The sequence below is a fragment of the Paroedura picta genome, chromosome 9, assembly GCF_049243985.1.
Source record: "Paroedura picta isolate Pp20150507F chromosome 9, Ppicta_v3.0, whole genome shotgun sequence".
NCBI lineage: Eukaryota > Metazoa > Chordata > Lepidosauria > Squamata > Gekkonidae > Paroedura > Paroedura picta.
This window is the reverse complement of record NC_135377.1, coordinates 36636511-36660428: the sequence shown is the minus strand read 5'-3', so window position 1 is coordinate 36660428 and position 23918 is coordinate 36636511. Positions and strand designations below refer to the sequence as shown.

At 45.0% G+C, this 23918-nt stretch overlaps 1 protein-coding gene across 1 annotated transcript in view; it reads right to left on the bottom strand.

Moving 5' to 3' along the window:
- Nucleotides 1–783: 783 nt before the first annotated feature.
- The window catches only part of LOC143844759 (epidermal retinol dehydrogenase 2-like), a 35595-nt gene continuing 12460 nt past the window's right edge, over nucleotides 784–23918 (bottom strand). The window contains exons 5-8 of the mRNA XM_077352364.1: nucleotides 10365–10464; nucleotides 8134–8278; nucleotides 5194–5319; nucleotides 784–3155 (exon numbers count right to left, since the gene is read on the bottom strand). Of these exons, the coding sequence (XP_077208479.1) occupies nucleotides 3062–3155; nucleotides 5194–5319; nucleotides 8134–8278; nucleotides 10365–10464 (465 nt within the window). The 3' untranslated portion in view covers nucleotides 784–3061. The remainder of the gene's footprint in view (nucleotides 3156–5193; nucleotides 5320–8133; nucleotides 8279–10364; nucleotides 10465–23918) is intronic.

Genomic DNA, 23918 nt, shown 5'->3' with positions numbered 1-23918 from the left:
ATGAAACAGGAGACAAAAGAGCCAGTTTCCTCTGCAGAATAATGCTGTGCAGTGGCCTCAAATCTGCAGAGAGTTGCAAAGAAGAAAGACACAAGGCTTGGCTGTGTCTAACCTCTGGGCAGAGCAGTATTTTAAGTGATTTTCTGTGGCTTCCCTGTCAGGCAATTGTTTGGCAGAAGGGGAAAGTCCCCACCCCCCTCAAAAGGTAGGCCCTCAGTCTCCCCTGCGTTGCTCTTGGAAAGGCCTCCTTCCCTCAGTCAGGGCCTGTCAGAGGTTCCTTCGCAGCAGGCCTGAAGTGGGGGGGGGGAGGGGGAGCACTCTGCAGCCTCCTGCCAGCTCTGTCAGGGTTCTGAGGCAATTTGCAGTTGGACATGACAGTTAGGACAGACTTGGGGCGAAAAGGGCTGGCACAGCATGTCCAAGCCTCTGTTCTCATCCCCCTTGGCAGCCCTGCTGACCTCCTCTCCCTGTAGTGGTCAGGAGCAGACTGGCAGCCAGACTGGGATGGGTGAATGGAATTTTGGTCTATCCTGGTGAGGGGCCAATAGGAAGGCACTTTGCACGCCTCCCCATTGGCTGCTCGGCCCTGGATAGACACTTCACGGCTCCTGATTGGGCCCTCTGAGTTTTTATCCTGGACAGGGCCCACCTCCCCAGGTGGCCTTACCCTTTTATTTAATAGGAGCGGTTAAAGATGCAGGCTGATATGTTGGTACATGAACTTCATGTTGGTACATGTTTGATTTTTATATTAATTCCAACAATAATTGTCAACAGGACCTGTAAATGAACCTTGCTTATTTATTCCTAGCAGTATGTCTATTGTGTTCACCATTTCTATAACCCTACAATGAGAAAAGTAAGACAAAATGCAGGTTTTCTACAATAAAGTATACCATAGCCATAGGCTGAACATTATGATGAATAGTTAAGTAATACTACAGAAGCAGCCCTATCTTGTAGTACACTGTACCTTTGTATTTACTTAAATATAAATCCAATTATAAGACCCCTCTGTGAGTACTATCAATACTAGTACTATACACATAATAAATATTCCCAAAGTGCATTATTTATTTAAATTCTTACTGTTATTGAGTTTGTTGTTTTAAAACCATCTTAAAAGAATTAAAAGAATTAGTTTCTATCAGTTGTCCTCAGTGTGGTACCTATGGTAACCATAGCGCCTGTCAATGGGTTTCGTTTTGCTTCTTTGACAAAGCATTTAGTTTCCAAAGCATCTTCTTGGATTTCTTTTGCTTTGAGGGAGTTTTACAATAGCTCAGAGAACCACCATTCAGAAGCAGCTTCCTCCATCACATGATGATGTTTGGCTTGTAACTTCTCAACATCCTGTGATTGTATAGCAGCCATTTTGTAGTGGCACTGGCCATCAATTCTCAAAATTTCAGAAGTGCCCATTGGCTGAACAGGATTGGTGTTCTCTGCTTTAGGTTGTTTATTCATATATTAGGTCTATGTTAGCTGTTACTAAATCAAGTACCAGAGAGCTGGTTCAAGTCCAGATGGACAAAATCTTGTTTTGCCAGGTGGCACTGGTCAACACTATCTGCCATGAGTTAGCTGTTAAAAGCACTAAATTATCCAAAAGAAGTGGTATAAAACATGTGGAACTATTGAATTGGATAAACCATCTGTATGTATATGTCACACTAACAACCATAAATTATAGCAAACATTGATATAATTTTCATAAAATATAATATACCAAATCTGACCATGATAAAATATTTAACCATATACAATTCAACATATCCAAAAATATCAATTATTAGTATACTAGCTTTAAAGCCTGTTCCTAAGAACAGGCCTTGAAAGGGTCCCCTCCCCTGGCCCCTGGCCAGGCAGCTTAAAGTGGCTTTGTACACAGCTCGCAGCTGGATCAAGTGGGGTGGGCGGGGGCTGGCCAGATCATTAGCAGGCCCGGGACAGAGCTCCTTAGCAGGCAGTCAGCAGGCTGGGAGGCCCTTATTAGCAGAGCCAACCTAGCAGGTCAAGAGGCCCTCATTAGCAGGCCCTGCCTAGCAGGCTGGGAGGCCCTCGTTAGCAGGCCCTCCACCATGAACCTTTGCCCAGGACCCTCTCTCCATATCTGCTGCCTGAGAGCAAAGAGATTAGAGTCCAGGGAAGGAGGGCAGGGGCTGCAGGGGCAGGGCCAAACAAGATGCAGCCAGCTTCACAAATATATAGAGGAACTATGGATAATCATTAAAATGATTCACTCTCTCTCTCTGTTTGAGCCAAAAAATACCAATAAATATACCTAATCCAAACTTCTAATAGATTTCATGGTTCAATAATCATTTCAAATATGGATCAGAATAGTCCCATAAACCTGAAAAACAATGTAATAATTCAGATAATCCAGTATATATTGGGATCAAGAAAACCAATAAATATACTTACTACAAACAAATTAAAGGATCATTTTGGTCTTGGTAATTTGCGTTCTTGGACCAAATGCAATCCAAGGTCGCACTTTAAACTAGGGAGCTTTAATTATAATATTCTTGAATTTGAATTCTGAGTTCTGAGAGATGTGACTATTGTGGGATGCTCTAGACTTAGGCTATGGTAAAATGTTACATATTCTGAGAGATTAGCTCTGAGGCAACATACTAATAAATAACTCTTACAGAGTCATAAAACCTGTAGACAAGGGAGGAACTATTGTCGTACATCAGGGATCCTCAAACTATGGCCCGCGGGCCATATACGGCCAACTGAGGATGTTTATTTGTTTAATTTGTATGTAAAAAGACACAGCAAGAAAAGCCTACTAACATCCAAAAGACATTTGTTCCCATGAGTTCAATGATTAAGTGTAATAAAACGTGCGAATGCATAAACACACACACAGAAAATATAGACGCTAAATCTCATGATAGACAGTTTTGGTTAAGGTCAGCCAAATACCTCTACCATCAACCTAACTCGGGTTCACCAAGGAAAAATATCTGGCAAAACAGAGTCCCATACAGGCACTGAAATTCAGATTAATATTTCTGAAGAAAAATTAGTTTTTTTTAAAATTGAAGATTTATTTCTTCTTTCCCCGGCCTATGAAGGTATCCATAAAGCTGAAAAATCCAACAAAATCTCCAATGGCTTCTGACATTTTTGAAGGTAGGAAACTAGAAAGAGGAATGAAAATAGAGAGGATATTAGTTCTATAAAACTTAACACTCAGCCTAGGTTTTCAAAAGCTGCATTGTTAAATGCTCTACACCAGGGGTAGTCAAACTGCGGCCCTCCAGATGTCAGTGGACTACAATTCCCATGAGCCCCTGCCAGCGAACACTGGCAGGGGCTCATGGGAATTGTAGTCCATGGAAATCTGGAGGGCCGCAGTTTGACTACCCCTACTCTACACCATTCCACTTCTTAAACCTTCACAGTTTTGGCCACAGCCTTGTCTCTTGCTGATTCAATAGAATCTTGACTCAATTCTATGTGTCATTGCAGCTACCTTCTCTGTGAGCTGTGGATAAAGCCATGCCAGGAAGATGTTCATACCAGGTTTTTGAGGATTTCACTGCCATCACATACAATAAGCAAGCAAGGAAACCCAGTCAACCGAAAGATAGACGATGATAATCAAACTGACAGTTTTTATTGATTGATGCCAAAACGGGTGCCGGTGAAACCTCATTTTCAAACTTACTGTCTTCCTCAGTGGCTACAGGTATACAGCTTTTAAACACAATTCTCTTAATCTAATTAGAATAAGAGATACAAACGTTTTAAGGTATGCAGCATCTGGTTTGTAATGTACTTTATTACTTATTGAGATGGTTATGACAATGGCATATGGAATTTATTATATATGTAGCCACTGAAGAAGACAGTAGCTTTGAAAACGAGGTTTCACCAGCACCCTTTTTGGCTTCTATCAATAAAAATTATTCAAGTCAGCTGGATTACATATAATAAGGCAATAATTAATATTTATGAATGAGTTTCCCTTTATAACTGCACACAAATTTCCTTTAAACATCAAAGTCAGTGTGTTGTAGTGTTAGGATGTCAAGCTAAGACTGAGGATATTCTAGTCCAAATCCCTAAGTCACTTTGGACCAGTCATCTCTGAGTCCATTCTGCCTTCACTGTAGTGAAAAAAATGGAACAGGGGAGAGAAGACTAGTGTGATTTTCAACAGAGCTTCCTGGACAAAGGCAGGAGTAATGTACTATTTGGTACACTTATGGCTTTGACTTGCAGACAGCTTTATGTAGGGCATTACATAGTCAACAGTTTAGCAGGTCTTACTCAAATCATTTAGCTGCCTCATAAGGGATGGGCGCAATCCACATTTTTGCCATTTACAAACCAAGCACAAACCAGGAGGTTGGTTCACTAACTGAATCTGTTATTTTCAATTTGTGATCCATTTAACATTTAAACCCCTGCTTTCTGTTCCCCATGACTTTTTCAGGGAGTGGAAGGGAGGGCTTTAAAATAGGGTTGGGCACTTCGGCACCCAAAGCGGCCAGTCTCTCCCGCTGTAGCCAGTGTCACGGGGGGTGGAGGCACAGGCATCAGCCTGCCGGCGGGCACACACACAGGTGCAGAACTCTGCGCCTGTGTGTGTGTGCCCACCGGTGCTCTGATGTCCGCGCCTACCTTCCCCCCCCCTGCAGTGTGGCACTGGCTGCGCTGCGAAAAACAAGCGGCTTCTGGCACCGAAGCGCCCAACCCTAGATTTAAATGGCTCAAAGGCCACAAGATGCTGCCGGGAGCAGAAAGCAGGGGTCTAACTAAATTGCCGAGTGGTATAAATGGCAACTGGAGGTTCCCCACCACTCAGTTGTTTGTTGTGAAGAACTGAGAGTACGGGTTTAAGCCTTTGCTTTTTTCCTCTTCAGAAAATAGCACAAACACTATAAAAATTAATGAAAACCCAAGACAATTCTTCAGTTTGCAAACACTGCTTTGCAAAACACAAACCAGCCAAAATTTGTGACAAACTTTAGTATGTCAGCCAGTTTGTGCCCTATGCATGATATAATGTGGCTGGATGCAGCAAGTGATCCACACAGGAATCCACAAATTGTTAAGGGTTCATCTCTTGATTATATTTTGTTTCATAGGTGACCTTAAAATTATTGCTTAGGCTTGAAGCAAGAGAGCAGCACAGGAGATGGAATTAAAAAAGCAGAAAATTGCTCTTACTATTTCAGGTCAAGTAAAAAGGTTATGGATCCTGGTATGATCACATAAAACTTCTCCTTCAGAACACTGGTCACAATTTTCTCTGCTGTATATTCTGGCTTTAGAAACGGCATCAAGCGTGGGAATCTGGAGAAAGATAACCAAAACTAATGGCACAATAAGTAGAAACTGGAAAACTTGCACATTCATTTCACCCCCATCCCCCTCTCCTTCAAATATCCCTACATTGTACCAAGATCCAGAAGTCCTCACTAGCAGAATTAAGCTGTATGAACTGCCTTATACCAAGTTAGATCATTACTTAGCTGAGTAATGTCAACTGACTGCCAGTGGACCTCTATTGTTTTAGGCCAGGGGTTCTCAACCTTCCTAATGCCACGACTCTTTAATACTGTTCCTCATGTTGTGGTGACCCCCAACCATAACATTATGCAAGTGTTCTTTCACAGAAATTAAACTGAAACTGACCAGTGGCGTGAAGATCCATTGTTCATGATTGTATATAAATTGTTTTTTTTCCGGGGTTCGTCAGTTCAGTTCTGCCTCTTGTCCCACCATGCCAAACTCCCTTTTTTCCGCTGCTCCAGACAGATGAATGCTCTATCTCGATCTACCCCGCGAGGCTGTTGTGTGAATGGCTCCTCCAGCCAAGCTGCTTGCCCTGCCGCGACCCCTGTGAAAGGGGTCCCGACCCCCAGGTTGAGAACCACTGGTTTAGGCAGGGAAGAGTTTTTACCAATCTGCTACCAGAGATGCTCGGACTGAAGATCTTACTGTATTTTTATTCTTTATTAGCTCAACTAGGTGGGACCTCTAGATCTCCTGGAATTACAGTAGGAATCTAGACTACAGATATCAGTCCCCCAGGAGAAAATGGCTCCTTCGGAAGGTAGGCTTCATGGCATTATATGCCACTGAGATCCCGCCCTTAATCACACTCTTTTCTTACCAGGCTGTACTCAAAAACCTCCATGAATTTCCCAATATGGAGTTGGCAACTCTACCAAATAGTTGTCAGACCTCAGGAGTTAATCAGGGTCAGCTGCAGTCAGACCTCAGGAGTTAATCAGGGTCAGCTGCAGTCAGACCTCAGGAGTTAATCAGGGTCAGCTGCAGTCAGACCTCAGGAGTTAATCAGGGTCAGCTGCAGTCACTTAGTACTGCCTCCACTAGTCTCTTGCCTGGAATGCTCTGTGGATGAGGGTCACAATGGGTTGGTTTATACTCCACAGCATCTTATTTTTATTTATTCTTCAGATATAGCAGATATCAGAAAGACAGTCAGTATGTTGACATAATTGATAATGGGGCAAATTATGGTGCACCTTGATCAATATTACTTTTCAGTTGGTGCACACACACAGGCACACAGCTCTGCGCCTGTGCATCAACCGGCATATCAGCACGTGTGCCTGCCCCCCCTACTAAACAGCTGATCGGACGGCCCTTTAAATGCTTTCTTCCAGACCTTCCCAGGTTGCAGAGAGTGAGCTTGAGCCTCTTTAAATGCTCCCTGCACCCCCCTCTGAAACTGTGGAGAAAGTCATGTCTTCTACCATGAGTCCTCTGAAGAATCTTCTGCTCTCTGCACAGTTAGGCATTTTGCAGCAGGCCCTTTTGGTAGCAAACAGTTTGCCTCGCTTTCACTGAGTCATTTTTATCATCTGTGTCAATGTTTTAGTAATATATTTCTCAAGTTCTTTTTTGGCTTGTCTTTTTTCCCAATAGTTTGCAATTACCTCATTATCTTAGGGATTATTTCTTGATATTCTACTCAATGTATTTAAACCAAACATCTCTCAGTCTTTATTTACTTCCTTAGTAAAGTTTAATAGTCATGGTTCACATTATTTGCTTTTTGAATATTACAGCCACAATGCAGCCTTGCATCTTTTTGCTGAGACAAACCTTTACTTTTTCAGATAATTACTGTTACAGGGGGGGGCTTAAATACAAATGAACTAAATAACCTTCAGAGCTTAAATGTACTTTCAATCCTGGTTGACATATGTTTCAGTCTACCAAAATATTGTAACTCCAACTTTAGGAGTTCTTTGAATTGGCCTGATCCCACTGTCACAGCAATCTACTTTATTCCAAAGCTAGAGCATATTGTTCATTTGATTAATTTTAGTGAGAAATACTGATTTCCATTTGGAGCAGGCTTTCTCAGACAAGGTTTCATGAAATCCCAAAGTTTTTTGATGGCCCTGGACACATTTCCCGAATGGGAAAATTAATTATTTTCTATATATTTAAAAAAATTGTTAAACATTTATTGGGTGATATGACCATATATGGTCATGTCAACCCACCCATCTCTCCCCAAATGGCCTGAAAGGAGGGGCCCTGGGTGAGTGGAGACAGCTATGCTTCCCAACCTTATTCTGCATGGTTGTGCGACTTATAGGGTTTCTCGAAGCCTGGAGAATGTTTCAGGGGTTTCTCAATTATAAAAAAGTTGGGAAAGGCTAATCTAGAGTGATTGTATCTGAGCCTCACTTCTAATTCACTGATTCTCTCAGCAGTCATTCTTTCTCCCTACAACCATCACTGGAGTCTCAAGGTGACTCTCAATTTCCCCTCTCCCACTCAACGTTCTAACATTCAAATAGATGTTTCTACAGGTCTGACAGTCAAAACTCAGTTACAGGGGCCTGACATGACTTGAAGAAGAACAGGATAGCCCCCACCTAGGAAAGCCTTCCACTTTTTAAAGGGAAGCCTTCTATTTAATGGCTTCCTCAACTCTACTCATTAGCTTGTAAACACTGCTTAATAACCATGCACTACACTGGCCTAGAAACAAGATTTCTACCAGAACACAATTATTCTGAGTAGCTGCTGACAATGACTTGGTTTAAAAATTACTGAGTCCTCCTATATATACAAAAATATTGTAAGGCCATATGCATACATTGATGCAAACAGTTTACTCACTTTGGTTTACAGCCTTCAAACATCCCTGTGGAAATGAAATACGGGCAGATAATTGTGGTTTTAATGCCAGTCTTCCCCAAGTGCTTCAGCTCTGCTCTTAAAGACTCAATAAAGCCGACAGCTGCAAATTTACTTGTACAGTAATCTGTAAAATGAGAAGGATGCATGTTAGCAGCATAATACGTATCTCTATCAGGATATTAGAGACTGGCTGTCAAGTTCATTGTTGTTTGCTTGTAAAGACTCTGCATGCACATAGTGCTATAACCATCCCTGTTTGTTTAACCTTTTCAACAGTGCTGTGCGACAGAGCTTTTTACACACTGGAAAGTAATATGGACTTGCCCCAACCCCACCCAATAAAGCTTGTGGCTCAATAGAAGCTCAAGCCTTAGACTCTCTTTTACTACCTGCTAAATGGAAAATAAAGGATGAGTCTAAAATAAAACAGACACAGACTTTCCTCTGAAAGAAAATGCTATGTTGAAGTAGGGTAAATGCAAGACATTCCTAACCCACCTTGCCATCATTTTTCTTCTGCCCAAGCCATGGATCAATGAATAACCTGCCTAGCCTACATTAGGCTACACTTTTGGCATGGCCTTTTCAGATGCTGCCCCTAATTATATAATTTCCTATAATTATAATTATATAATTGGCTGTCCAAGTTGGAATAGGTCCAATCAGGGTGCAGCCAGCTTGGTCCTGATTGGTCCTGCCCCTGTGGCTCCTGCCCTGGACATTAGCCTCTTTGCTCTCAGACGCCTGGAGCCAGCAGCAGCTAAGGGGAAAGGTCCCTGGGCAAAGGGTTATGGTGGAGGGTTTGCTAACGAGGGCCTCTTGGCCTGCTAGGCTGGGCCTGAATGAGGGCCTTTTGGCTTGTTAGGCTGGGCCTGCTGACGATGGCCTGCTGACTACCTGCTAAGGAGCTCTGTCTGGGCCCTGCTAACGAGCTGCCCAGCCCCCGCCCACCCCACTTGATTTGGCTGCAAGCTGCGGCCCAAAGCCAACTTAAGCTGCCTGGCCAGGGGAGGGGACCCTTTCAGGGCCCGTTCTTAGGAACGGGCTTTGAAGCTAGTAACATAAATAAAAACCCACGAAGTAATAGAATACTGCAGCAAAATACAATCCTGATAACAAAGTTATATCTTGTTTTACTTTTAAACTTAGCAAAAATATTCTTGTGAGAAGCACATGAGAAATCGTTTGTGACTGATAAATTATCTAGCTGAACAATTCCAGCAAGTAAAGTTTCCTATGGAATTCTGAGGCTGTACACTTGATCCTTTATCCCCATTTTAGAAATGTAAAAGTTTCTAGCAGTGCTAGGCTTCTTCACAGGTGTCCCAGACCAAAACTCCTTACTGATACTATACCTCTTCCCACTTTTCCTCAAAAACCACATCTCCCCACAATCTTTTTTTAAACTCAAAAGTCCACTCATAATAAAACAAAGTAAGAGGTATATATAATTGTATTTGTGCACATGTATTCCTTGTTATTTTGTCCCAGTCCAATGTTCAGAACTATAGGAAGATCATCTCTTAGAAGTGTTCCTTTTGGTTCCATGTCTACATGAGACTTTTTAAAAGGACTTCTGGCACTTCATGCAAGAGCCGGACATATATTACTTGGTGAGTTCATGCCCAAATTAAACATAGGCTATAAACTGCATTTGTGAAACCCCAATTTACCCTTATAACACTGCAAAAAAATATTTTATCCATGGTTCCTCTATATATTTGTGAAACAGCCTTGGGGGTGGTATGTGTCCGGCTGTCCAAGTTGGAATAGGGCCAATCAGGGTGCAGCCAGCAACGCTGGACGTTCCTCAAAGACATGCCAGAGACAGAGACACACAGAGCCCTGCCAGACTGCACATGAGCCCTCAATTTCCTCCTATCACTCCTGCTGTGAGGGAGGCACAGATAGACAGAGATCTGCCCCAAGCTGCTGACAGAGACACAGAGAGAGTCGCCCCTGCTGTGACGGAGGGGGAGAGAGACAGACAGAGAGATCTGCCCCAAACTGCACACCAGCCCTCCTTCCCTCCTAATTACCTGCTAGGCCTTCTGCTGCAAGGCACACCAAGGGGGGGGGGGGGAGAGAGACACAGAGAGAGAGATCTGCGCCTGCCGGTATCCCCTGAGTCCTAGCGCCCATTACATTCCTGCTTGCAATGGGTTTTCTTGCTAGTTCCGTTTATAAAGATGCATCTTCTGCATACTAACCTGTTAATCCGCAACATCCAATCAAACCACCTGCACTAGCAATAGTAACTATGTGCCCATGATTAGCAGCCATCATTGCTGGAAGAAATGCCTTGCAAGTCTATGAAGAAAAACACAGAAGTATGAAAACAATTACAAATAAAGATGTAAGAAAATGCACACTACTAATGGGCAAAAAAAAAAAAAAGACAATAAAAGCTATAAAGACTCCTGTGAAATCACACCTCAGATATGATTCTACCAAGCCATAAACTTACTTTCAAGCTCTGTTGATACCACTTATACAGCAGTTGCAATGATCGAATCTTCAGGACCGCCTTTTCCTTTATGCCCCCCAAAGAATGTGAAGATCAGGCAGCTTATGCCTGCTTCGGGTTCCTGGCCCCAGAGAGATAAAAGTGGCTTCCACCAGGGCCAGGGCCTTTTTAGCCTTGGCCCCAGCCTGGTAAAACACTCTGCCTGAGGAGCTCTCTGGAATTTCACACAATTTTGGAGGGCCTGCAAAACTGAGCTGTTCTACCAGGCCTATGGTTGCAGCCAGGCAATGATATCATGAAATGATGGTCTCCCCACTTGAAACATCTGCCAAGAGGACTCCTCCAAACCCTGACAAACCCCAAAGGGAGACAACATTAGGAGGCAATCTTTAATGAAGGATCATTGTTTAGTTTCATGATGTATGCTTTTATGGGATGCAGAGAGCTTAACTGAATGAGCCCAGAAAATGCTGTGTATTACATTTTGTGAACATCCTTATTCCCCTATACTTGCTGTTTTCATTTATATCCTGTTGTGATTGACTAGCAGAGCCTGTTTGGCATCTGGGGCTCTCCCATGGCTTGGGCAGGGAGGGTGCCAGGGTGCAGGGTTGCTGCAGAGGATGAGCAGGCTCCAAATGGATAGCTAGGATCATAAAAAGAGGAAGCAGCAAGGACAAAGGATGTGGAGGAAGCAGAGAAAAGGCTGACAGCAGCACCATGGGTAGAGGGGTAATGCTTGGAGGAGACAGCAAAGACTGCACAGCCATTGTGGGAAAAGGCAAATAGTAGTACTGAGGGCAGCTGCACTGAGCAAAGGAAAGGATGCCCAAGAAGACAGGAAAGTGAGTAGGGGAGCAGCAGAGACTGAGAAATGAGGAGGAGGGGGGATGGTGAACCTCAACACTGGCAGTAAGGATTCTGAGACAGCTATGGAATTGCTGCCTAAGACAGCAGGTCTTGTTATGAAGGGTGGAGGATTTTGGGGACGGGACTCAAAGGACTACTCAGGGGTTTCTGGATCAGGGAAGCAGCAGAGGAAAACTGAGTTGGGAGGTGGGAAAGAACAGAGGTCTGAGGCTTCGTGAACAGAGTCACTAGGGGATATTTGCTCATTTGGGGAGCGCTAGGAGGAACATCCTGGATTGCACATGGGACCCCCTGATCTGAGACTCCATCAACCATGACAACTGCCTTTCTCCCTCATAGGGACCAAAAACTGGCTTAAATCATTGTTTACCACTCCATTTTATCCTCAACACAACTTGTATGTGAAATAGACTATGCTGAGGGTATTTAATTGCCTAAAGCAGGGATCCTCAAACTTTTTAAACAGGGGGCCAGTTCATTGTCCCTCAGACCATTGGAGGGCCGGAGTATAGTTTAAAAAAAAACTATGAACAAATTCCAACTCTGTGCTCCAGATGAGCTATGTGTCTACTATCCCAGTGCCAGCTAGTGACAAGACCTCGTCAACTTACCTGCTCTGACAAAATGTGAGCTCCTCCACCCCCCAATGCACTGGCTGCTACACTTTCAGGCAGTGAGCTAAATTTGGGAGATCTGCCTGCAATTATTAGTCCTGTCATGGACTTGCAAACTGCTCTGAATGCAAAAAGCGGTTGCAGAGGAGTTGGTTCTTATATGCTGCTTTTCTCTACCAGAAGGGGTCTCAAAGCAGCTTCAAATTGCCTTCCCTTTCTTTTCCCCACAGCAACCACCCTGTCAGATAGGTGAGGCTGAGAGAGCCCCGATGGTGCTGCAGAGGAACAGCTTACAGTGCTATGGAAAGCAAAGGTGACCCAGCTGGCTGCATGTGTAGAAGAGTAGGGAGGGATCCCCAGCTAGCCATGTAGCTGTCGGGCCACCTGATCACCCCAAAATCCTGGCTCAAGAGAAGCCCTTGGAAAGCATGCCTGCAAAAGCTCATGCAGCTGCCCTCCCAAAATGTTTCTTCCTGCTCCCCATATTGAATGTCCTGGCTCTTGAGAACCTGGGGGGTTGGGGGAGTCCAGCTCCCCTGCATCCAACATTTGCCCTAAAGGATCCAGCAAAAAAAGAAAGAAAAACAGAAATAAAAATAAAAAGGGACGGGGTGCCCAGTGGCTGCTGGATCCTGCTCTTAGCAGCTGTGCCAAACTTCCAATCCCCCTTCCCTTGCAGCTACAAAGTGGGGGGATGTGGAATCTAGCCCACCCTACAGTCACCCCTATGGAGCAGTCCCTCAATGTCCCCAGAAGCAGGGGGGGGGGGGAGATTTCCATGAGCCTAATTTTCATGGATCCAGCTGCCCTCCCAACTGCTGCCCAAGAAGAGCCACTTCCCAACTCACCCTCTCCTGGCCGCCAAGCGTGCCTGTCCTGAGTTGTTCCGTGCTCCTGATGTCTCTCCCATTGTGCTTGATAGCCTGTTGTGCTTGATAGCCTGTTGTATGAATTAGGGTGGGGTGGCAAAAACCCCGTAAGCTGACTGGCTCAAAGGGCTATACTCTGCTCTTCCCCTGAGAGGACCACCTCAGCCTCAAATCCCTTCTCCCCCCCCCCCCCCCCGTCTCTGCACAGCTGAAAGAAAAGGGGAGGGCAGCAGGCCCACTTCTGCACTTAACCCTTTATGTCAATTGAGCCTGTCGGGTGGGGTGGGATGGGGTGGGGTGAGAAACCACGAGTCTCAGCTCTGCGGAGCCAAGCCAGCCACTCTCCTGGTGGCTGGCCCTGGCTGGGCTGCACCAACACTCACCTGCTACCCACTGCCATGAGCCCACATCTCTGAAAGAGCTCTGCACTGTGGGCTAGCAACACTGTCGCACTTGCATTCTGCCGGCACTAACACGGCTGGGCGCAACGCACGGGCACTGCCTGAAAGGGGGAGGAGTGGGGCCCAAGCCCTGTGAGCCCCACCATCTCTGAGGCTGCTGCTCTGCTCTGAGGGAGCCTCTGGCTCTAGCCCCCCCCCCCCCCCCCGTGGGCCATCAATCCCCACCAACAGCCAGGCCCGGAGGGGGGGGAATGGCCTCCTACCTGACCTCTGCCACCACAGAGAGCAAGCTGCTCTCCATGGCGTCCTGGGCAAGAGGTCTGGGACCCGCACACATGGTGCCTTATATAGGCTCCTGGCTCACCCTGATGGGTCTGGCTCAACCTGATGCCGTGCGAGCTACGAAAGTCATCCACTGCAAAGCAGGACAGGCAGCAGCAACAAAAACACCCGGTGGGCCAGATAAATGCCCTCGGCGGGCCGTATGTGGCCCCCGGGCCGTAGTTTGAGGACCCCTGGCCTAAAGTCACACCCATCAAGTTTCCATGGCAGAGTGGGGATCCAGACCACCCAGATCCTATTCTTCGAACCACTACAGTATACTGGCTATATCAGGACATAAATAAAAGCACCTTTTTTCTCCTTGTTTTCCTCATGCTTCATGTGAAGGAATGACAAAACATTTCTAGGCCCAGGCAGTTTTCCAGAAGGAAAAACTCAAATTTGATCATAACTATAGGCTGCTGTAAATTCCTGTCCATGTACTTAAATAACTGCATTTAGAAGCCACTTGGATTCAGTCAGGTGGAGGTTGGGACAGAGATCACACTGGTTTAATTTTGTATCATGCTTTGTTGTTGTTAGTTGTGAAGACAATCACCTCAATCGCTCCCAGCATTAGGCTCTTCTCCAGGGAGTCTTTCCTTTTCATGAGGTGGCCAAAGTATTTGAGTTTCATCTTCAGGATCTGGCCTTCTAAAGAGCAGTCAGGGCTGATGTCCTCTAGGACTGTTCGCCTTGTTCGTTTGTTCGCCTTGCAGTCCAAGGGACTCGCAAGAGTCTTCTCCAGCACCAGAGTTCAAAAGTGTCAATTATTTAACGCTTGGCCTTCCTTATGGTCCAAATTTCACAGCCCTACATTGCAACGGGGAAAACCATAGCCTTGACTAGACACACTTTTGTTGGCAGGGTGATGTCTCTGCTTTTTAGGATGCTGTCTAGATTTGCCATAGCTTTCCTCCCCAGTAGCAAGCATCTTTTAATTTCTTTGCTGCAGTCCCCACCTGCAGTGATCTTGGAGGCCAGGAAAATAAAATCTATCATAGAATCATAGTATAATAATAGAGTTGAAAGGGACTTCATGGGTCATCTAGTCCAACCCCCTGCACTATGCAGGACACTCACATCCCAATCGCTCATCTACTGTAACCTGCCACCCCTTTGCCTTCACAGAATCAGCCTCTCCATCAGATGGCTATCTAGCCTCTGTTTAAAACTTTCCAATGATGGAGAACTCACCGCCTCCTGAGGAAGCCTGTTCCACTGAGAAACCACTCTAAATGTCAGGAACTTCTTCCGGATGTTTAGATGGAATTTCTTTTGAATTAATTTCATCCCATTGGTTCTGGTCTGTCCCTCTTGGGCAAGAGAGAACAATTCTGCTCCATCCTCTATATGGTACCCTTTTAAATACTTGAAGATGGTTATCAGATCCCCTGTCAGTCGTCTCCTCTCTAGGCTAAACAGACCAATCTCCCCCAACCTTTCTTCATACGTCTTGGTCTCCAAATCCCTCATCATCTTTGTTGCCCTCCTCTGGACACGTTCTAGTTTGTCAACATCCTCTTCAATTGGGGTGACCAAAACTGAACACAGTACTCCAAGTGAGGCCAAACCAGAGCAGAGTAAAGCGGTACCATCACCTCCCGTGATCTGGACACGATAATCCATTTGATACAGCCCCAAATCCCATTTGCCTTTTTAGCCACTGAGTCACACTGCTGACTCATGTTCAATATCACTACCTCCATTTCTTCCCCTTCTATTTGCCAGGGATTGAGAGGGCCAGATACCATGATTTTAGTTTTTTTGATGTTGAGTTTCAAGCCAACTTTTGCACTCTCCTCCTTTACCTGCATCAAGAGTCCCTTTAGTTCCTCTTTGCTTTCTGCTATTACAGTGGTATCATCTGCATATCTGAGATTGTTAATATTTCTCCCTGCAATCTTATTCCCAATCCGTGACTCATCTAACCCCACCTTTTTCATTATGTGCTTCCGCATGCAAGTTAAATAGGCAAGGCGACAATATACAGCCTTGCCAAACTCCTTGCTCAATTTTGAACCAATCAGTGATTTCATGTCCGGTTCTCACTGTTGTTTCTTGACTGCATATAGGTTTCTCAAGAGACAGATAAGATGCTCTGGTATTCCCATCTCTTTAAGAACTTGCCACAATTGTTTGTGCTCCAGATGATGAAAGGCTTTAGCATAGTCAATGAAACAGAAGTAGATGTTTTTCTGGAACTCCCTAGCTTTCTCCATGATCCAGCATATGTTGGCCATTTGATCTCTAGTTCCTCTGCCTCTTTGAAATCCTGCCTGTACTTCTGGAAATTCTCTTTCCACATATTGCTGGAGCCTAGCGTGTAGGATTTTGAGCATAACTTTGTTAGCATGAGAAATGAGTGCAATGGTGCGGTAGTTTGAACATTCTTTGGCATTGCCCTTCTTTGGGATTGGAATGTAAACTGACCTTTTCCAATCCTGTGGCCACTGTTGAATTTTCCAAATTTGCTGGCATACTGAGTGTAGCACTTTTACTGCATCGTCTTTTAAGATTTTGAATAGTTCAACTGGAATGCTGTCACCACCGCCAGCTTTATTGTTGCTCAGACTTCCTAAGGCCCATTTGACTTCACATTCCAAGATGTCTGGCTCCAAATCAGTGACTACCCCATCGTGGTTATCGGGAATGTTAAGCTCGCTCTTGTATAGTTCTTCTGGATAATTTGCCACCTTTTTAAAATCACTTCTGCTTCTGTTAGGTCCCTACTATTTTGGTCCTTTGGGGTGCTATCTTTGCATGAAATGTTCTCTCCATAGCTCCAATTTTCTTGAAGAGATCTCTGGTCCTCCCTATTCTATTGTTTTCTTCTATTTGTTTTCACTGTTCATTTAAGAATGCATTCTTATCTCTTCTAGCTATTCTCTGGAATTCTGCATTCAATTGGGTGCATCTTTCTCTTTCTTCCTTGCCTTTCACTTCCCTTCTCTCCTCAGCTATTTGTAAAGCTTCCTCAGACAGCCATTTTGCTTCCTTGCATTTCTTTTTCTTTGGGATGGTTTTAGTTGCTACCTCAGTACAGTGTTGCGAACCTCCGTCCATAATTCTTCTATCAGATCTAATTCCTTAAATCTATTTGTCACCTCTACAAGGTCTATTTATTTATATATTTACTAGAAATATAGCCCGCTGTAAAAGGGATACAGCGGGCTCTAGATACATACAGTCTGTGTTGTCCCGCGGCGACGGCTCTCGTAGTCGGCTCCGTGTTGCTAGCAGTGGCGGGGGAGGCAGGGAGGGGCCGGCAGCCGCGCGACTGCCGGGGTGTTTTGCAGCGGCCCGACGCTGCGAGACACGGCCCGATGCGGCGAGAGTCAGCCAGCTAGCTGAGGCCGCTGCCCGAGGGAGTCCTTGGCAGCCGCGCGGCGGAGCGCAGCTGCTGAGGGCTTCCTCGGCCAGCAGCCTGACGCTCCGCGCGGCTGCTGGGGGCTCCCTCGGGTAGGCGGCTGACGCGGCGAGAGGCGCTTCGCGCCTCTCGCCGCGTCAGGCCAGGAGCAACTGCGAGCCGCGCTGTGCGCGGCTCGCAGTTGCTGGGGCTGGGAATCGGAGGGACCAATCGGCAGGCGCAAAGCGCCTGCCGATTGGTCCCTCCGATTGTCTGTCCTGAGGAAGGGTCCAACCCGGACCCTTCCTCATCACGGACAAATCCCACCTCAAGAGTCCTTAACGAATTATTTAGTCCGTGGCGCCCGTGGCGCCACGGGCGGTTTAAAGATTTATATTCGGACTTCTATACCGCCCCTCACGACCAGTCGTCTCAGGGCAGTTTACACATAAAACCAATAAAAATGCAGCATAAAAGCCTTAGTTATACAAAACTAAAAAACACAGAGATTGCACACATGGGGAGTTTTTCCACAGTTTTGGGGCAGCAATTAATCTCCAAACTCAGACTGATTGACTCTGGGCAGGCTTAGACACCTACTGGGGTTCAGTTGACAACCTGTTGGTTGTTTTTGATCAGAAAGCCGATTAACTGATCTTGTGTTCACAACCTGTTTACGCCATTACACAGAGATAGTCTTGTTGCATCAGGGGATCTGAAGCAGACGCCCAGTTGACTCCCTGCTGTACATCAGAAGCTCAATTTCAGCTATCTTTACTCCTGGAAAAATAGCTGAAAGCGGGCTTCTGATCTATACACAGCTTTAGGGCAGATGGCTGTGTCTAGGCAAATCACAAGCTTCTGATAAGTTCTAGGTTCACTGTGTTTGTACCTTATACTGACACAAAACTGGTGAAGGGGTTTGTATCAGAGCTGAGAGGGGTTTCTGGTCTGTGCAGAAAAATAGTTGTATTAGGGCAAAGTTGAGACACAGTGAAGAAAGGCCTCATATGAACCAGTTCAGTGTGTCAAGTTCATAATATGGTAGAATGCCCCCATCAATGTACTAGGGACACCAAAATTGGTGCAGATCTCCATCTGACTCTCTTCTACCTGCCCTCCAGGATTGGTGATAATAGAATTTCTAGAGTCCAAGTTATGCCCCCCTGGAAGGTACCCCCACCTTCCATTGACATGATGGCTTGAAGTCCTGAGTCCAACCCTGACCCCAGTCCCCAAAGCATGCAACAACATATGTAAACATGGTGGCTTGAAGTCTCTTAAGTCCCAAGTCCAACCCTGGGGTGCTATGACATATGTAGTCATGGTCTCTTGAAGCCCCGAGGCCACCTCGGACACCTGTCACACCTTTCTCCAGCAGCAACAAAATGGGGTACACTTTTTGCAGGTATCTCTGATCCTGCCTGCCTCAATCATAGGCCTGAAGAAACATCTCTGTCTTACAAGCTCCATAGAGCAACTTAAAGTTCTGTAGGGCTCTGATCTCATTCAGCAAAGCATTCTACAAGACTGGGGCCAGAGCTGAAAAGGCCCTGTCCCGCGCTGAGGTAAGTTTTATTTCTGTAGGGCTGGGTAAACAGAGCATATTATGGTCATTAGACTTTAATACTCTTGGGGGGAGGGAGCATAGTGGGAGAGGTAGTCCCATAGATACAAGGGTCCCAGACCAAAAACTGGCAGTCTTCAATCAAAGGTTGGATACACACTTTTCTTGGATGCTTTGGGCTGATCCTGCGTTGAGCAGGGGGTTGGACTAGATGGCCTGTATGGCCCCTTCCAACTCTATGATTCTATGATGATAATAATCTGGCCAGCAGCAAAATTTCCATGCTTGGGAGATAAGAAAAAGATTCTCGCTGTTATTGAAAACCTATCTTCTCCTAGCAAGGAGAAGACCAACAAGGTGGATCAGAAGCTAGCCTTCTCATGAGTTCTGTTATCACAGTCCTATTCAGGAGCTGTTCACTTTGTTCTGCTGGAGCTAAACAAAACTATGTTTGGGTCATAGTGTGATCATGAGCATTGAACATGGTATTTGTTGAACAGGCTGACTGCACAGTTTACAGTTGGTGTTAGATTCTATGATGGCTCGGCTTCCCCAGATCATTAGGGCTCTCAAACAACAGATATGTGAAATTGTTGGAATAAAACAAATACATTCAACATTGTTAAAAGCTTGTTCACTTCTCAGAGCTGAATTTATGCACAAGCTACAAACTACAGCTTAGGGCTTCATATTATGAGGCGCCTTGAAATACAAATAAAATCACTTGCCACTTTTTGTTCATGCCGTGGGACATCTTGACTTGACCACTCAAGGTCTCATCATCTCTTAATCCAGTCCTAAGTATTAAAACTGCTGGAGTTACGTACATGCAGTGCCAAGTACTGAGCAGAAAGACTCAGAATGGGCTCTGCACAGGAAATTTCATTAGAACCTTTGTTGGAGTCCACAGACATGTAGATTGGGATGGGCTAGCAGATTTTGCAGAATTTTGTCCATATTGTCTCTTAAGGTGAGAACACAGATTCTAAAGTAGATTGGACCAAAGTTGCTTCATTTAAGGGCATTTAGTTCAGAGTGAGAGTGTGTATTCAAACTACTTCCATTTTGAATCCATTTGTTTCCATCTTATTTTCTGTACAACTATATCACAACAGTTTCTGTGTTGCTCAAGAGCCCAAGGATCAAAGGCATAACAAAGGCAAAGAACTTGGATCTCTGTTAATTGATTATACAGTCATAATTTGAATTGGGGGCTTGCAGGAAGGTAGGGAGGATTTTCCCCTTCACCCTCCGTTTGGTTCGGCAAAATAAATCAGGCCTTTCCATATTGTTAGCATTTTGAAAAGGGGAAAAGTTTGGTTGAAGAAGCAACAACTCTTTCTTTTCAAACTGTTAGTAACAGCTTAGGGAGCTGGTTTCAGTTTGCAAAATTTATTGAGACTCCCTCCCTTCATCCTGCATGGCCTCAATCCAAATCATTGCAGAATTCATAATTTACTTTCTACACACTGAAGTCAATTATGATTTCTGTCAAACAATTTTTGGCCTTAATACTGCTAAGGTAAAGAGGTTATTTGTTTCAGTGAGACAAAGAAAGCAAATTAAGAGTGTTATACTTGAAAGGTTCACTAGGAATTCTTGAGTAAATTTCCAATATTTAATAAAAAGAGACATTTAAAATAAGGCATGCCATACTTCATAAGACTACTTCAAAAGAGCTTTTTTAAAAAGAAAAAGATGATTGTTAAAAATATGTATTTTTCTATTTCCACTACCCAAAAGTAGAAAGGGAACTCTAGATGAGTTCTATTTGGGAAGGATGATGGAAGGTTCTCAGAAGAATGACTTCTCTTAAGAACTTCCGGCCACTGTTGCAGTTAAAGATGGAATTCCTGGATAGAGTCTGTAGTAGAGATCTGGAAAAAAAAATCTCATGCCTTCTGTTTTTGCTGATGGTGCCCCCCTGTGGACATTTACAATATGAAGAAAAATCTAGAAGTAGAAAGGTGGAGTATACCTCTTCAAAAACATGCACTTACTTTGTATGTGCATCATAAAATAAGGAAGGGGAATAAGAAAATAATATGGTGAATCACAATAACAAATGTTTGCAATCCTTCTCAATAATCGTCTACCAGAAAAAGCTTAAAATATTTATTCAAAAATTCTTCCTTGTTAGGATACCCAATACAGTTTATCGAAACATAAACATGACCACAGGATTGGAAAAGGTCAGTTTACATTCCAATTCCAAAGAATGTTCAAACTACCACACCATTGCACTCATTTCTCATGCTAGCAAAGTTATGCTCAAAATTTTACAAGCTAGGCTCCAGCAATATGCGGACCAGAACTTCCAGAAGTACAGGCAGGATTTCGAAGAGGCAGAGGAACGAGATCAAATTGCCAACATATGCTGGATCATGGAGAAAGCTAGGGAGTTCCAGAAGAATATCTACTTCTGCTTCATTGACTATGCTAAAGCCTTTGATTGTGTGGAGCACAACAAATTGTGGCAATTTCTTAAGGAGATGGGAATACCAGAGCATCTTATTTGTCTCTTGAGAAACGTATATGCAGGTCAAGAAGCAACAGTGAGCAATGAACTTGGTTCAAAATTGAGAAAGGAGTTCGGCAAGGCTGTATACTGTCGCCTTGCCTATTTAACTTGTATGCGGAGCACATCATGAGAAAGGCGGGGTTAGAGGAGTCACAAATTGGGATCAAGATAGCAGGGAGAAATATCAACAACCTCAGATATGCAGATGATACCACTCTAATGGCAGAAAGTGAAGAGGAACTAAAGAGCCTGTTGATGCGGGTCAAGGAGGAGAGTGCAAAAGTTGGCTTGAAACTCAACATCAAGAAAACAAAGATCATGGCATCCCACCCTCTCAATTCCTGGCAAGTAGATGGGAAAGAAATGGAGATAGTGTCAGATTTTATTTTCCTGGGCTCCAAGATCACTGCAGATGGGGACTGCAGCAAAGAAATTAAAAGAGGCTTGGCCAGGCTGCGCCAGCCCTTTTCGCCCCAAGGCTGTCCTGACTGTCATGTCCAACTGCAAATGGCCTCAGAACCCTGATAGAGCTGGCAGGAGGCTGCAGACTGCTCCCCCTCCCCCCTTTTGAGGCCTACTGCGAAGGAGCCTCTGACAGGCCCTGACTGAGGGAAGGAGGCCTTTCCAAGAGCAACGCAGGGGAGACTGAGGGCATTCCTTTTGGGGGGGGGGGACTTTCCCCTTCTGCCAAACAGTTGCCTGACAGGGAGGCCACAGAAAAGCCCCTTCTCACTTAAAATACTGTTCTGCCCGGAGGTTAGACACAGCCAAGCCATGTGTCTTTCTTCTTTGCAACTCTCTGCAGTGTTGAGGCCACTGCACAGCGTTATTCTGCAGAGAAAGCTGGTTCTTTTGTCTCCTGTTTCATCTGCACAACAGCCCTGTGCAGTAGGCCTCAAGTCTTTCAATTCAACAACAACCTGTGTGGGAAGCCTTAAATGTTTCTTCTCTACCACAACCCTGTCCGAAGTAGCCCTTTCTGCCTGGGGAGCTGATCTTTATACTCTGCAGGTGAGCTGTAATTCCAGGAGCTCTCCAGGCCACACCTGTAGGTTGGCTACCCCTGGGTTGGAAACATTCCTGGAGGTTTGGAGGTGGGACTTCAAAATCGTACAATGCCTCAGAGTCCAGCCTTCAAATGAGCCATTTTTGCCTGCAGTTGGTAGGGAGTGGTGCAGGAGTGTCCCTCCTGGCTTATGGGTTATGGCCAGCCCTTATCAGCAACTGTTTGTATTCTGGGGCGCAGACAGGCAGACCAGCATCAGTCCTGTGAGTCTGGAAAGTGCAGGAAGATCTAAATAAATATTTACAGCCTGAAAGAACAAGTAAATGTCTGGAGACTCATCGTAACTGAAATAGTAACTGGCAAATAACCTTGGCCTGGCAAATAAAAAAAAACAGTATTAAAAACCTTACTAAGGTCAAGACTGCTGTGCACAGACAGTCTTCCTCTTAGGGTTGCCAGCTTCCCTGTGAGGCTCGCTACCCCACCTCCCTCATGGGGAGTCTGCTATGGGGAGAGAAGGGGAAGACGATTGGAAAATGCTTTGAGACACCTGAGGCCTGCTGGGTCACTGCAGCCCATTCCCAGTTCTCTCAGATCTCTCACAACCCTACATACCTCACAGGTTGACTATTGTGGAGAGACAAATGGGAAAGGTGTTTGTAAACCGCTTTGAGACTCCTTTGGGTAGTAAGCAATAGGGTACAAAAATCCGTTCTTCTAAGGAGCAACCATGAAAGAAGCATGTGGGCACATAACATTTTACCAACAGTGAAAATATGGGAGACAGAAGGAACAGGGTGGAACCTGTGTACTGTGACTACCCCATGTGTATTAGGGCAGAGGGGCATTTCGGTGAATGTGGCCTAATTCACACAAGAAGGGAAATGACGCAGAACTGGTGGGAATTGATTGCCATGTAATCTTCCCCTAAGAAGAGTCTCCAGTCTGATTTTCCCTTCACATATCTGAGGACATGGCTCTGGAAAGCTCATCTGTAACCACTATGCCACAATTCCCAAAGGTCAGTCCTCTCCCACAATCAACCAACATTCCACACCACAGGTTCTTGACACCCATATCTCCACACCCATACTCTCATTTGCCACCATGCCACCACAACCTCCCACACAACACACATGACAACCCCATGCCCTTACAGACTGGACAACTCCTCCCCTTCCTCTTCCCACTGCCAAGCTCTAGCGCCCGTTGTATTCTTGGAGACAACGGGCTTTGCCCCTAGTCTTATATAATGCTCCATTTTATTCTCACAACAACCTTGTGGGGTAGATTAGGCTGAGAGAGAGTGACTGGCCTAATGTCACCCAAATGAGTTTTCATGGCAGAGGGAAGATTTGTACCAATTCTCCCAGATCCTGTACGAACATTCTAACCACTGTATCAGCTGGCTGTAAATACTTTTATTTAATTAATTTATATCTCCACAATGTAGTCACAAATTGGCATATTATTCTCCTCTCCTCCATTTTATCCTCAGAGCAACCCTGTGAGGTAGGTTGGCGGAGAGTATGTAGCTGACTCATGGTGGGGATCTAGATCCCAGTCCAACACTTTAGAAGAAGAAGAAGAAGAGTTGGTTCTTATATGCCGCTTTTCCCTACCCGAAGGAGGCTCAAAGCGGCTTACAGTCGCCTTCCTTTTCCTCTCCCCACAACAGACACCCTGTGGGGTGGGTGAGGCTGAGAGAGCCCTGATATCACTGCTCGGTCAGAACAATTTTATCAGTGCCGTGGCGAGCCCAAGGTCACCCAGCTGGTT